Source organism: Eulemur rufifrons, chromosome 7, assembly GCF_041146395.1.
Source record: "Eulemur rufifrons isolate Redbay chromosome 7, OSU_ERuf_1, whole genome shotgun sequence".
NCBI lineage: Eukaryota > Metazoa > Chordata > Mammalia > Primates > Lemuridae > Eulemur > Eulemur rufifrons.
This window is the reverse complement of record NC_090989.1, coordinates 21,956,351-21,970,845: the sequence shown is the minus strand read 5'-3', so window position 1 is coordinate 21,970,845 and position 14,495 is coordinate 21,956,351. Positions and strand designations below refer to the sequence as shown.

Below are 14,495 nucleotides of genomic sequence, written 5' to 3'. Positions count from 1 at the left end.
CCAAGGTATCTGAAAGGTCAACAGTTAGGGTGCCTAAAGATACATCATACAATATTTTTCATTTCTCTAATCAAACCATGCAAACATTCAAATAATTATTTGAATTATTAAAATAATCACATTGAAGAAATGTATATTACTATTACATATGCATATGAATATATATACTATTATACATATATATGTATATGAGCATATACATGTGTATGTATATTAACCTTTCTTTTCTATCCAATCTCATAATCATTCTCCTACATAAATAGTTGAATATTCAACCCTGAAGACAAGCTTCCCAACATTCATCCTGCTTTCTTATAGTCATACCTGAATTTATGCTATTCCTCCTCCCACCCTTTTTAAGTCTATCCTTCAAGACCCAAGGATATTACTAAAAAGGGGTCCTTTTAACTAGGGAACAACCTTTCTCAAATTCTCCTTTATCACATTAAGCAAAATTCTGGTTTATAAAAGTAAAAGCATTTTCCTTTCATTACGCATTTAGTAACGATGAAGGACACTTAGCATATCATATCACTTTATATACATTTTCATTATTTTTCTAGACTACATTAATGTTTCTTTGTTATTTTTGAAATTCCCATTTTCACTAGTTCTCAAAATATTGAAATTTATTTTTCCCCTCTATATATTCTTGAATTATTCTTTACAATGTAAAGTGATATTTATAGTTAGGTTTTGTTTGTTTGCTTGACGGTATGTTTTGATTCTTGAAGTACAGAAGTCTACAATAACAATAATTCGGTATCCTGTGGATGTTGTTTTTGAATTTTTAAAGAGTATGTTAAAGCTGAGTTATGATTTTTTATGCCTAGCATCCCTATAACCACACTGTTGAAATTTATTTATCAGACTTTAGAGAAATATGTCCATCTACTCTTTTCTAAATACACATATAGACACATACACAATCATAAAAATCATACTTTTCCTGTGTTAATCACAAAATTATACAATGAAATTAAAGTTTTCATGCGTTAAATGACTATCTACAATATTCAAAACACTGTTCAATGTAGTGAGAGTATAATAACAAAAATTTCTTACCTAATCCTTCATGTTAAATTGTGCATGTGTAATATATAGATATGTGTGTACCCACTAGAATTTTATTCTCTCACTTTGTGTTAATTAGTCTAAATCAGATAAATTCAATCAATATTTTTGAATTTCACATTCCATTACCTATTTCATCCATTTGTGTTTATCATTCCTTATGGTAAGTTTGAGATATAATTTCAATTTATAAGGCGGTACTATCCCTAACTTTATGTGAGTATAGCTAGTAAATATGAACACATGTCATGCAGTTCATATATAACTATATTCAAAAGAATATGTATTATACTATAAAACTATTTTTAATACATTTCATAAATCTGTTCCTGTTTCAAGAAATGGTAATCTTATTAAACCTAAACTTTGTGATCCTAGGATAAAAAACATATTCAAGAGAGCCTCAAAACTGAAGTATAAAAATAGATCTGGCCCAGTATATGTATTAGCCTATTAAATCGCCTAAATGTTAGAAGACTTATAAACATCTGTGCTTTAAGGGTGGTAGCAGATATAAGATATTTAAATTTCTTAATAAATGTAAAAAGAACTATAAACAGAAACAGGTTACACTTGCCTTTTTCATTAAGCAGGTGGGTTAGTACTATTACTTGAATTTTCATAAGCTTAATATACATTTTCCCTGTATAGATACAAGGGGAAATTATCACAATTTTGCCTAAGGATAATAATTAGGATTAATAATTTATTCTCGTTTGCATTTTATTAAGCTTCACTAAACACAGGTGGATTTCAAATGAGAAGATTATAATTTTTTTACATCTAACATTATAACTTCATACAACAAATTAGATCACATGATTTCTTCACCAAGTTCTAACACAATTTTACCTTTTATCAGTGTCTTTTTGAAGAGAAATTATTTGGCTTAAAAAAAATACCTTATTTCAGTTGTATTTGATGACTCAATACAGCCATAACATCCCAAATCAAAGTTATTGGAACAAGATTAAGTTGTTATTTTTACATTTTCTGTCCACAATCATTGCATTTATTAAAACTTTCATGTATAGACATTAATTCTTTAAGCTTTAAAATTCAAGATTCACATGATTTTTTTTTTTAATTGGAGAATTTCTGGTGAAATTATTCAGGTGAGCATCCTCAGTCTGTATGATGTGTTCATAAGAAAATAAGCTTTGCACACAGATGTTTAGTCATGGAACTACTGTCCTCATAATTTAAATTCTCCAAAAAACATATTTTACAGTATTCTATATTCAAAATATATTCAAAATAATGTGTAACATTTTAAAATAGCATTATGGAATATAATGTAATATTCAGTGTTTGAATTATTTATGAATATATTTTTTTATAAAAATTTTTTTAGAGATGTGAAAATCTTGACAAAAAGTCATATGAATTAATTTGAAACATTTAAATTTAGATAGAAAATGATAAATTACTATGAAGCAGCAACAAGGGACAGAAAGGAACACGTTTACAAATATCTTGAGAGAGTACGATGTTTTTGTATCCTGAATTTCATTGAAAAATGAAAAGCAATTTATTAGAACAATAGAAATTCTGGATTAGCTACAGAAAGAAATGAATTATCAAAGAGAAATTTGAAATATTATTATGTTTTCCAAAAAATTAATATTGTACATTCCTTAAAAATAAAGAAATAAAACTTTGAAAAATAAAAACTAAAAAACAAACAAACAAAAACCTGGTCAATGTTGAACTTGGGGCACTGATCCCAAATCTTGTTCACATTCTAACAGTATCTCTGAACTCTCTGTGGGGTTTGATACATTCCATAATGCAGACTATAGATGACAAAGCAAGAACAGTTCATTCCTCATTATCTGGAAATGTGACTGGGAGTTTTGAACAGGATACATGAAAGAAACTGATTGATTTGGTTGTTAAAAACAAAACAAAATAGATTGGCCAGAATGTACAATATGCAGAAGTGGCTGGTAAGTGCCTCTTTTCTACAAGAGGCTTAAAAATAAATTCTCTTAATCAGATAGTCTAACATGACTTTGTTCTAAACTTTTCTTCTTTACATTTTTTACTATGATTATAATGTGCTTCTGTGAACTATAATAAAAATCACTGAATTGTGTCCATTATAGAGCGGTAGGAATTCATGAAGATAATCAGCATGGATTTACATTATTTAGTCTAATGAGATCTCAGAAACATATAATTAAGTATTCTAAGAAAGGCATTGTGTCCTCTAATAGCTTACATTAAATTTCAAAAATATCTTACACTATATGCAAAAATCAGCTCAGAATGAATTGAACACTTAAAGCTAAGACCTAGAACCATAAAACTACTGGAAGAAAACTGCCATAAACTAATTATTTGTGTACCCTCAAAATTCATATGTTATATCCTAATTCTCAATGTAATGTCATTTGAAGGTGGGGTCTTTTGTAGGTGATTAGGTCACAAGGGCAGAGCACTCATGAGTGGGATTGGTGCCCTTAAAAAAGAGACCCCAGAGAGCTGCCTTGCCCCTTTTGCTCTGTGAAAACAAAGTCAGAAAATGATTATGAACCAGGAAGTGGGTCCTCACCATATATCAAATCTGATGGCACCTTAATCTTGGAATTTTCAGGTTTCCAGAACTGTGAGAAATACAGTTCTATTATTTATAAGCCACTCAGTTATGGTATTCCATTATTGCTGCTCAAATGAACTAAGGTAGGAATTTCTACCAAGAAGCGGAAATGCTGCTCTACCAAATACCTGAAAATGTGGAAGAGACTTTGGAACTGCATAATGGGTAGATGCCGGAAGAGTTTTGAGATACATGCTAGTAAAAGTGTACATTGCCTTGAAGAGACCTTTAAGGGAAATTCTTGTGAGTACACAGACAGAAAATAGGAGAGGTGTAGAGAAAGCCTCACTTTTCTTAGAGGATACTTAATTAATCCTGAACAGAATGTTGACAGAAACATAAACATTAAAGGCCATTTAGATGAGGTCTCAGACAAAAATAAAGAACATGTTATTGGACCACTGAAGAAAGGCTATCCTTGCTATAAAATGCCAAAGAACTTGAATGAACTGTGTTTATGTCCTAATATTTTCTGTAAGGTAGAACTTGCCAGTGATGAAATCGGATATTTGATTGGGTAAGTTTCTAAACAAAGTGTTGAAAGAGCAGCCTGGTTTTTCCCAACTACTTATATTATTAATAAAACACAAGAGAAAGAGATGATTTAAAGATGGATTATTAATCAAAAGGGATGCAGAATTTAAATATTTGGAAAATTTTCACCCTATCCATTTTGCAGAAGATGAGAAAGATTGGGAAAGAACATTAAGTGTTTGGCCAAGAGAATATTTGGTGAGATTAGTATGGATCAGCTATCTCAATATTAGAATCCAGGAACTATTTAATATTTTTTCAAAACAATGGAGAATGATCATAAACCAATCTGAAGATTAGTAGAGCTATCACTTCCATCAGATGACCAGGGTTTAAAGGTCTGTAGGAGAGAGATTGTAAAGGAGGGATCGGAAGTACCTGCAGGACTTCCTGGTACCACCTCACATTATAAACTCTGCTCCTTGCACTCTGGCACCAGGCTCCTCACTGCCCCAGGAGTGGCTCCAGTGGACCCTGGTGTGGTGGTAGGCCATGGTGCACTCTCCTTTAGAGGGCACACACAGCAAACTTTGGTCATTTTCTGTGTCACTGTCCCCACTGACATACAGACTGTACAGGCCCTGGGAGCATGGCTGTCTCCACGTGCATTGCAAAGGACAGACCTCCTAGCAGAGCTGGAAACTCAGATCCCCAGCTGTGGAGAGCCCTGGGCCCAGGCAGAGAATTGCTGCAGGAGTGGGGCCCAAGCAGAGAGCACCCATGGGGCAGGGCCTTCTGGAGCCTTGGTGGTCCAAACCCTGTTTAGCAAAGCTTCATGGCCAGGACCTCTTTAACACTGGGTCCAAAAGACAGAACCTCCACCCTAGAGGGCCTGGAGGGCAGAGAATTGAGCCAAAGAGAATTATTTTCAAGGCTTTAGGTCTAATGGAATGAGTATGTGGAGCCATCATGAATGGAATTAGTGCCATTATAAGAGAATTTCCCCTCCCCCAGAGACCTGCCTTACCCCTTTTGAAATGTGAGAAAAAAGTGAGACGATGTCTAGGAACTAGGAAGCAGGCACTCACCAGACATTGAATATATTGGCTCCTTGGTCTTGGAATTCCCAGCTCCCAAAGCTGTGGGGAAAAAAATTTCTGTTGTTCATAAGCCACCCAGTCTATGGTATTTTGTTATAGCAGTCCAAACAAAGACAAAATAGAGAGAAAAACTTCTTGACATTGGTCTGGCCAATGACTTTTGGGATATGACACCAGAAGCATAGGCAACAAAAGCAACAATAGAAAAACAGGATTGCATTAAACCAAAATGTTTATGCACAGCAAAGGAAACAATCAATAGTTTGTAAAAGGCAGCCTACAGGATAGGAGAAAATATTTGTAAACAATATATCCAATTAGGGGTTAATATCCATAATATATAAGGAACTCATACAACTCAACAGCAAGAGAACAAATAACCCAGATTAATAATAAAGAACAAATTAAAAAATGGCCAAAGGACCTGAATAAATATGTCTCAAATGAGACACACAGATGTCCAATGGGTGGGTATGTGAAAGGGTGCTCAGCTCCACTAGTGATCAGAGAAATGCAAATCAAAACCACAATAATATATCACTTCACACCTGTTAGGATGGATATTTTCATAAAAAGAAAAGATAAGTATTGGTGAGGATGTGGAGAAAAGGGAACACTTGTATACTTGTTTTATGGAAATAATATGGAGGTTCTTCAAAAAATTAAAAGTAGAACTAGCTTATGAGTCAGCAATCCCAGTTCTAGGAACTTACTCACAGAAAATGATATCAGGATCTCAGAGAGAAATCTGCACTCCCATGCTCATTGAAGCATTATTCACAGTAGCTAAGATATGGAAGCAACTTAAATGACTATAGATGAATGAAGAAAGTATGGTATAAATACATACACACATGCAGACACACAATGGAATATTAATCTGCCTTAAAAAATAAATCTTGCCTTTCATGACACTGTGAATGAACTTGGAGGATACTATGTTAATATAAGTCAGACATAGAAAGACAAAAATATGACATAGTCTCACTTAAGTGAGGAATCTAAAATGATCAAACTCATAGAAGCAGCACGTAGAATGGTGGTTCCAGGGTTTGAGATTTGAGGGAAATGAAGAAATGTTTGTACAAAGTTTCAGTTATGCAAGATGAATAAGTTCTGGAAATCTAACGTACAAAAATGTGGCTATAATTAACAATGTCATATTGTGTATTTGAAATGTGCTAAGAGGGTAGATCTTAAGCGTACACATATGCACACACACACGCACAAAGAGAAAATGGTAACTATGTGAAGTGATGAATATGTTAATTAGCTTGATTGTGGTGGTTATTTCACAATGTATTCATGTAACAAACATCAAATTAAATATCTTAAAACATGTACAATTTTATTTGTTGATTATATCTCAATAAAACTGGAGCAAAAAGCATTTATACAATATTATCATTTTAATTTTTATTTGTAATTAATGTCTTTGGGAAGAGAGAATAAGTTTTCCTTATATTCATGTTATAAGGATTTTTTTATTGCTTTTTACAGAGGCTTTTCTGTACTCTGGTTTTATAGGTTAGCATAAAATTGTGGGCTATGCCAAGCTTTAACTTAAGATAGAAATAATGTTCAAATCCAAGCTCTGCTGTGTAGTGGCTGATACACATTCTGATCCTCTATTTACTTATCTATGAAATGGAGAAAGTAACCAAACTGTGTTTGTCTAAGTTTTAATGACATATCATCAATAATAGCAGCTTCTTCTTCAAAACAAAAGTTTTACTTGGAGAAGTGCAATGTACTTTAAATGTTCAGCAACAAGAGCAGAGTGACTAAGTGATAAAGGATAGCAACTATAGGTTTAGCAAGTGTCCTCTTTGGGTCAATTTCTTTAAAAGTGGTGTTTTGTTTGAAATATTTTTTAAAAATCCAAACTCAAAACCTCTTTGTTGAATTATTGTTTTCCACTTAATATTTAAGGGTTGGAGACAATATTTATGATATATGTGATATGTGTTCTTCTCATGAGATCATTATAATAAAAAGTTTCTTACAATAAAATAGCCAAATACAATAATGGGAGCATGATCAATAACTGATAAAAATGTATGTATAGAGATTATTAGGAGGTTAAATGGCTAAAATGAGGTTTAGAATCTCTAAGCACGGAGGAGAGAGGGGGCATTTAATTACTTATATAAAAGATTAACTTATCCCCACCCAACTGCCAAAAAAATAAAATAAAACATAAAAAGCTTATAGTAGATAGTTTTGTGGTATGGACATTTTGGGAAATTATCAATTTTGTGAGTGAGAAATCATTTTCAGCTTATTTTCAGTCATCAAGATATTACATGAGTATTTTATGAAAACCTATTGTTTTTTCCTGTAGACGGAAATATTTGGTAATTATACATCTATAATATGCTCATGGGTCCTGAAAAAAGGTTTCAGTTAAACTCTTCTTGGATAAATAACTTTATATATACTAAAAAAGTCTTATATTTGAAATGAAAAAGTATGAATTCTTTATGAAACCTATTTCATTTGATGAACCATTGTTAAATTAAGGTTTTTCTTTTTTCATTTTTTTACATTAAAATGGTACATTAGTTTACTTAGATACTTTAATGCTTTTTAATAATTATCTATTTAAAGCTCCTTTTACTTTGATGTATTTTATAATTTATTGATTTGGAATATCATAGTGCTGTATATATTATATTTTCTACTTTCTGGTTTACAGAAATGGAATCATCTTTGGCATATATGTTTGTATCCAATAGTCTTGAACAACACTTCCATAATTTTATTTTATTTTTATTTTTTTAACTAAGACTTTTTTATTTATTTTTTTAATTTCAGAATAATACTCTAAAGTTTTTATATAGGAGGAAGCTTTTATATTTTAATGGAAGCCATCTGATTTCACAGCATAATATGTATTTTCTATATAAAATCTCATATCAATTAAAACTCAATTGACAGTTGTTTATTTTTATACATAACTTATACTAGATGGAAAAGAACATAAAAAGCAGTATAGTAAATAGATAATGAAAATTTAGAAATGACAGATTGTGATCTTAAAATAGTGCTATCAACATATTGTTTTGATAAAAGCCCAGGACAAGTAACACATACTCATTAGATTATTTTTTTTCTATTCTTCATCAAAATATGTATACATATGAATTATTTATTACAAAGAGTTTACCCATAAATGTTATTTGTAGGAAAGTATATATTGATACATGTTATATATTATGATTCATAAAGTATTTTAAGTACTTTTTAAAAGATGGGATCATATTTTTATGCAACTAATGGGAATATGAAACCACAATATAATTTGTTCAAAAGTGAAAATTTAACTTTCAAAAGCAAATGAAATATAATCAAACTGAGATGATTACATACATAAACTTCTTAAGAAAACTTAATTTTCATTAGCAATGAAATTATCCCTGAAGTCATGTTTATGTGGGTCAAAATATTGAAAAATTCTAAATCATGCATAGAAATAGTAAAAATTTACTTTTATAATTATTCAAGCTTGTTGAAAACTCCTGCAGAAATGAGTCAGAGAATTCTCTCTTTCAAAAAAAAAAAAATGTTTTTGCTTGTTTTAATTGTTTACAGAGCAAAAGCTGATTCTCTTATGGGAAACTTCAGGGACTTCACCATATTCTCAGATCTATCTAAGGAGATTAACAGCAAGTGTAATTTTGCATGATCATTTCTACCATAGCTAACCTTTGTGATTTCTCATAGCTATCGGAATTGTTTCACAGTTTCTGACAACATGAACAGTTCCATTTTAGGTGGGTGATACAGTAATTTACATCAAGGGAAAACTTATCTGCTTACACTGAATGACAGGAAAACCCCATGGAGAAATCTAATATTTGAGAAAGGGAAGAGAGCATGAATAAATCTAATCTCACTTTAGAATGTTGCTCAGTTGCCCAGCCTAATTAGTTAACAAATATGTTTTTTCCCCCGTTAAGGATTGTAAATCTTCTGTAGCCTCTGCTTTTTTTGACAGCCAAAACAAAGGAATTTACTATACATTATCTGAACAAAAACTTATTTTTCATAGCTCCTATTAATAAAGTCTGAGTCTCTTATAAAAGGAGAATCAAATGTCAAAACTTTCTATCTAGTGTGATGATTTCCAAACTTGTAAAAAAAAAAAAAAAAGACATATTCCTGTCACTTACAAGTTTAAATGTCATTGTTTAATCTATCTCAATGTTTTGCTGTAGTTTTTGCATTGATAGCCAGATGACAAATGGTTACTTATAAAACTCAATTATATATAAATCAAGAAGAAATATTAAATTAGTGAGGGAAACCATATTCATTATAGAACCCATCCCTGTTGCCATGTCAAAGAAAAATTCATGATTTGTAATTTTTAGAATAATTTTATTCTGATTTCCAAACCATACTGTTTGAATATAGCTATAAAATACCTTATTTTATGCCATTTGTCCTTAGAGAACCTTCACTAGTTTTACTAGTTTGTAATCTAGATCTACTTTCATCTAATTTTGGAGTTTGAATTTCTAATAAATTGTAGGGATAAGAACCCATCCTACACCTCAATTTGCATATCTATTGTTCTATTGTATGGGCACATTTAGGGAAAGAAAGTCTTCCATTAACTAACTTCATAATTTGAGGTACAACTCTATTATAGAGTGCACAACCTTTCATATTTAAAGTGGTGGTTTGCTTTCAGGCCCCACCTTGGGTGTTCAAAAACCCTATGTTTGGTAATTTGCCAGTAAATTACAGATGCTTTAATGTATATATCCTCTCATTTAAGAAAGGAAAGTCAAATTACAGTTCCAGGGTTTGCCTCCCCTGAATCTTTTCCTTTTCTTCTCTTTAATGTGGTCTCAATATATGGAGTTCTTTCTACTTCACACAATAATCATTACAGTCATTCATGCAATGTTAATAAGCTTCATAATAAGAGTTATTGTACCAAAATCTTTATAGTCAGAAGTCAAAAACAAACTGACTTTTTGTACCTAAACTTTGTAAAACTTGCATCAATAGGTTTACTTTCATGTCTCCCCACTATAATTGTGAAAATCGTCTATAACACCTCCCCTCATGCACTTTAACTGTGAGTGCTTTAGCCCAGCATTGTAATAACAGTTTAACCGTCATTGCGGGTGCCCTCTTTGCACCTCTCCTCTGCCAACTGCTCTGATGTGAAACTCGGTCAGCACATGGGAGACCCTTGACATTAAGAAGAGAAAACTATGAGAGAACATGGGGAAAATCCATTCTGAGTTGATCATAATCTAACTAAGGAAATAGAGTTTTCTTTGGTAGAGTTAGTGGTATTCTCAAAGCTCCTCACAGCCCCTGTGAAATGTTAGAAGAAGGTAATGCTGACAATCCAAGCCAGAAAGAGCTTTAAATACTCAAATAATTCAAGTCAATTGTGGAACTGCTTTTTGTAATTTTTTTTTTTTTTTTTTAGTGGGGGACAGGTTTTGTTTTCATTGTTTAGCCTGAGCAATAATCTCAATCTTATTATATAGGCTCTGGTACTTTGATAGCTCGGTTGTCAACAATTTTTAACCTAAAAAGATGAAGAGACCATGTTTAGAATATGATCTTCACACTTGCTAATGGATGTGGAATTTTATTTGCCATTAAAATTGTGTTTTAAATTCTGTTGCTTTTCTTTTTGAATTGTATTAAGACAAACAATTGAATATAGCATTACCAGTTGCTCTGAGCAACACAGCCAAGCTACAGTCTACCATATGTTTTTAAAATGGTGGTTGCAGCTGCATCTTTATATCACAGAAATTTAGAAAGGTGTAGCATATATCAAAGTTCTCTGCTTTTGAAAGTGTGCTTATTCTTCAAGCCTTACAAGAAAAATAGGCTTTTGGACAGTCAATACAATGTGTCTTAGAGCAGTCGTGTTCAGCTGTATTATTCTTTAAGGAAGCAAGACTATATGTAGCATGGGGACATATGAGCCTAGTTTACTTTGGTTTTAATTTTTTTACATTTATTAATAGATTAAATCAATAAAATGTTACAAATTTTTAACTCTTGAATCCCTTGTTGTTCTGACTTTGATCAAAAGCTTTCCCTCTTAAGGACAAAAGAATCTGAACTTCTTAGCATTTTAGCTTCTTAACTCTTAGAGCCCCTTTTCCCTTTCCATAATCTGTATACCCAGCTCCATCTATGCGCTCAGCTTCTCTTCATTGTAACTATATTCTGTTTCTGGTGCCAGACTTCTGTATTTCTTGACTCCAGGTCACCAACTGGGTCGAGGTTTCATGAAAAAGCTTGCAAGTTGTTGGCCTGTCAGAAATTGTTAAATTCAAGCCTTGGTCTTCCCATTTACCCTTGAAGCGTCTAATGATTTGGACTTTTATGCCAGTCAGTCTTTTCGCAATTGGTCTCTCTTAAGTCTGACATTGTGTGTTATAACCTGGGGCTTTGACAAGGCGGTGCATTCTGAAAAGAAAATTCAGTTTTCTTATACAGTAGAGAAATTGAGAAATACAAATGTAAATTTTGCCAATTAGAAATGTATTGTTTCTCTATGGGATTAAATAAGTTTTGGTTGATATCTAGAATATGATTTTTGGCCATTAATATTTACCTGACATTAAGTAATTTACATATTTTTTGCATCTGCATTTTAGACAAAGAAACAACTCTACCATGTATTCAGCAACTTTTTACTTTTCCATTAATAGAATATGATAAATAATTAAGTTGAAGTTTAATTAATTACAATAAAAAGCTAAATAGATACCATGATTTCCATACAGTATAGAAAGACAAACTGTCATTAAGTGAATCTGCATTATAACATAATTATCAGAAATAATATATTAATAAATTTGACTTTATTTATTGAATATATATCATCTTTAGGCATGATTCATGTAAAAAAATAGCTCTGCAAGTATGATCCTGATTACCTACAATTTAATCTCTTATATATCTTCTTTTTTTAATTTCAGAATACTATAAGGGTACAAAATGTTTTGGTTACATAAATTGTTTTTGTACAGTTTGAGTCATAGTTATTGTACCCATTAGGTGTGAATTTACCCATCCCCTCCTTGCTCCTCCCATCTGCTTGATTTCTGATGAGTGTTATTTCCATATATGCACATAAGTATCGATCAATTAGTTCCAATTTAATGGTGAGTACATGTGACGTTTGTTTTTCCATTCTTACAATACTTCACTTAGAAGAATGGGCTCCAGATCCATCCAGTTTAATTAAAGAGGTATTAATTAACTATTTTTTATTGCTGAATAATACTTCTTGGTATATATATACCACATTTTATTAATCCATACATGTATTGATTGGCACATGAGTTGTTTCCACATCTTTGCAATTGTGAATTGTGCTGCTGTAAATATTTGAGTGCAGATGTATTTTTAAAGAATGTCTTTTTTTTCTTTTGGGTAGATGCCCAGGGTTGGGATTGCTGGATCAAATGGGAAATCTACTTGTAGCTCTTTATCTCCATATTACTTTCCACAGAGGTTGTCCTAGTTTGCAGTCCCACCAGCAGTGTATGAGTGTTCCTTTATCTCCTCATCCATGCCAGCATTTGTTGTTTTGGGACATTTTGATAAAAGCCATTCTCCCTGGAGTTAGGTGATAACTCATTGTGGTGTTTTTTTTTTTTTTTTTTTGGTTGAGACAGAGTCTCACTTTGTTGCCCAGGCTAGAGTGAGTGCCGTGGCGTCAGCTTAGCTCACAGCAACCTCAGACTCCTCGGCTTAAGCGATCCTACTGCCTCAGCCTCCCGAGTAGCTGGGACTATAGGCATGCGCCACTATGCCCGGCTAATTTTTTTTTTCTATATAGATTTTTAGTTGTCCATATAATGTCTTTCTATTTTTTAGTAGAGACGGGGTCTTGCTCAGGCTGGTCTCGAACTCCTGACCTTGAGCAATCCACCCGCCTCGGCCTCCCAGAGTGCTAGGATTACAGGAGTGAGCCACCGCGCCCGGCCTCATTGTGGTTTTGATTTGCATTTCCCTGATGATTAGCGATGTTGAGCATTTTTTCATACGCTTTTTGGCAATTAGTCTATCTTCTTTTAAACAATTTCTTTTCATGTCTTTACCCACTATATATCTTCTTTTAATATAAACTGATCATTTGACTTGGAGTTATTGTGTAAGTCATAAATACTTCCTTTTGATTGTCATCAAGACATTGCCATTTCCACTAGTTAAATGTTTGCTTTGTTTAACAAAAGCAGTTAAGGATAAAGGCAACTATGGAATTTTGTTAGCTACATCAAAGGAATTTTTGAAGATGTAATATTTTGAAATCTGCAATTGCATCCAAAATTATCTGTCAAACTAAAAAGGTTGACATGACCTAGGAGAAGTTTCTAATAATTTTTAATTCCCTATATCTTTTCAAATTCTTCCTGCTCCTTTGTGTCATTTGAATCCAGGTCTGATACAGTCTATAATTGAGAAAAAATTCAGAGAGGAAATTCAAGTTATGAGAATGTTTTATGATAGTGTTAGATAATTTGATTTGATTTGAGATTATAGAATAAATGAACCAATTTTGCTGTAGTTTCAACTTTGTGACACTTCTTTGACATGACCAAAACACCTTATATTGTATATCATTGTTCTATATATTGAATTCCATGTCTCCATTAAATTTCATGGAAATAATCCATTTGGAGCAGACAAAATACTTGGGATACATATAGAAGAGATGTTTTGTTCACATCATTTTTATTTTTTGGATATTAAACAGGTGAAACAAAAGATTTTACTTTCCATTTTGTTAATTTTCTTCTTTGAAAGTTAACGCATGGGTTTAGAAGCTAAAACAGAGGTGACAAAGGAATGCTCGCAAATCGTTCTCTTGTATGAATTTTCTATTTTTTTCACATATTTCATAGAAACCTTTATAGTGAAATTATGCTCTGAGCCTTGTAATACTAGATTGATTTGTTTTCCTTATTAAAATTCATTAAATATAGGCATATATATATTTTTTTCTTCTAGCAATGGTTGTTTTGAGCAACCTGGAACCAAATACAACTTATGAAATCAGGGTTGCAGCTGTAAATGGAAAGGGACAAGGAGACTACAGTAAAATAGAAATTTTCCAAACATTACCAGTCCGTAAGTAATCATTACTGTTCTGTTCTCTGTTTTGTTCTCTGCTTTGTTGCCATTCTTTATACTTTCATATTTAATAGATTTTAAAATCTATTTGAGATGTTTTAATACTTTTGGGG

At 32.1% G+C, this 14,495-nt stretch overlaps 1 protein-coding gene across 1 annotated transcript in view; it reads left to right on the top strand.

Annotated features, from left to right (window-relative positions):
• NCAM2 (neural cell adhesion molecule 2) overlaps positions 1–14,495 on the top strand; it is a 325,026-nt gene that overhangs the window by 227,345 nt on the left and 83,186 nt on the right. Inside the window, 1 exon segment of the mRNA XM_069472428.1 lies at positions 14,260–14,379. Within this exon segment, the coding sequence (XP_069328529.1) occupies positions 14,260–14,379 (120 nt within the window).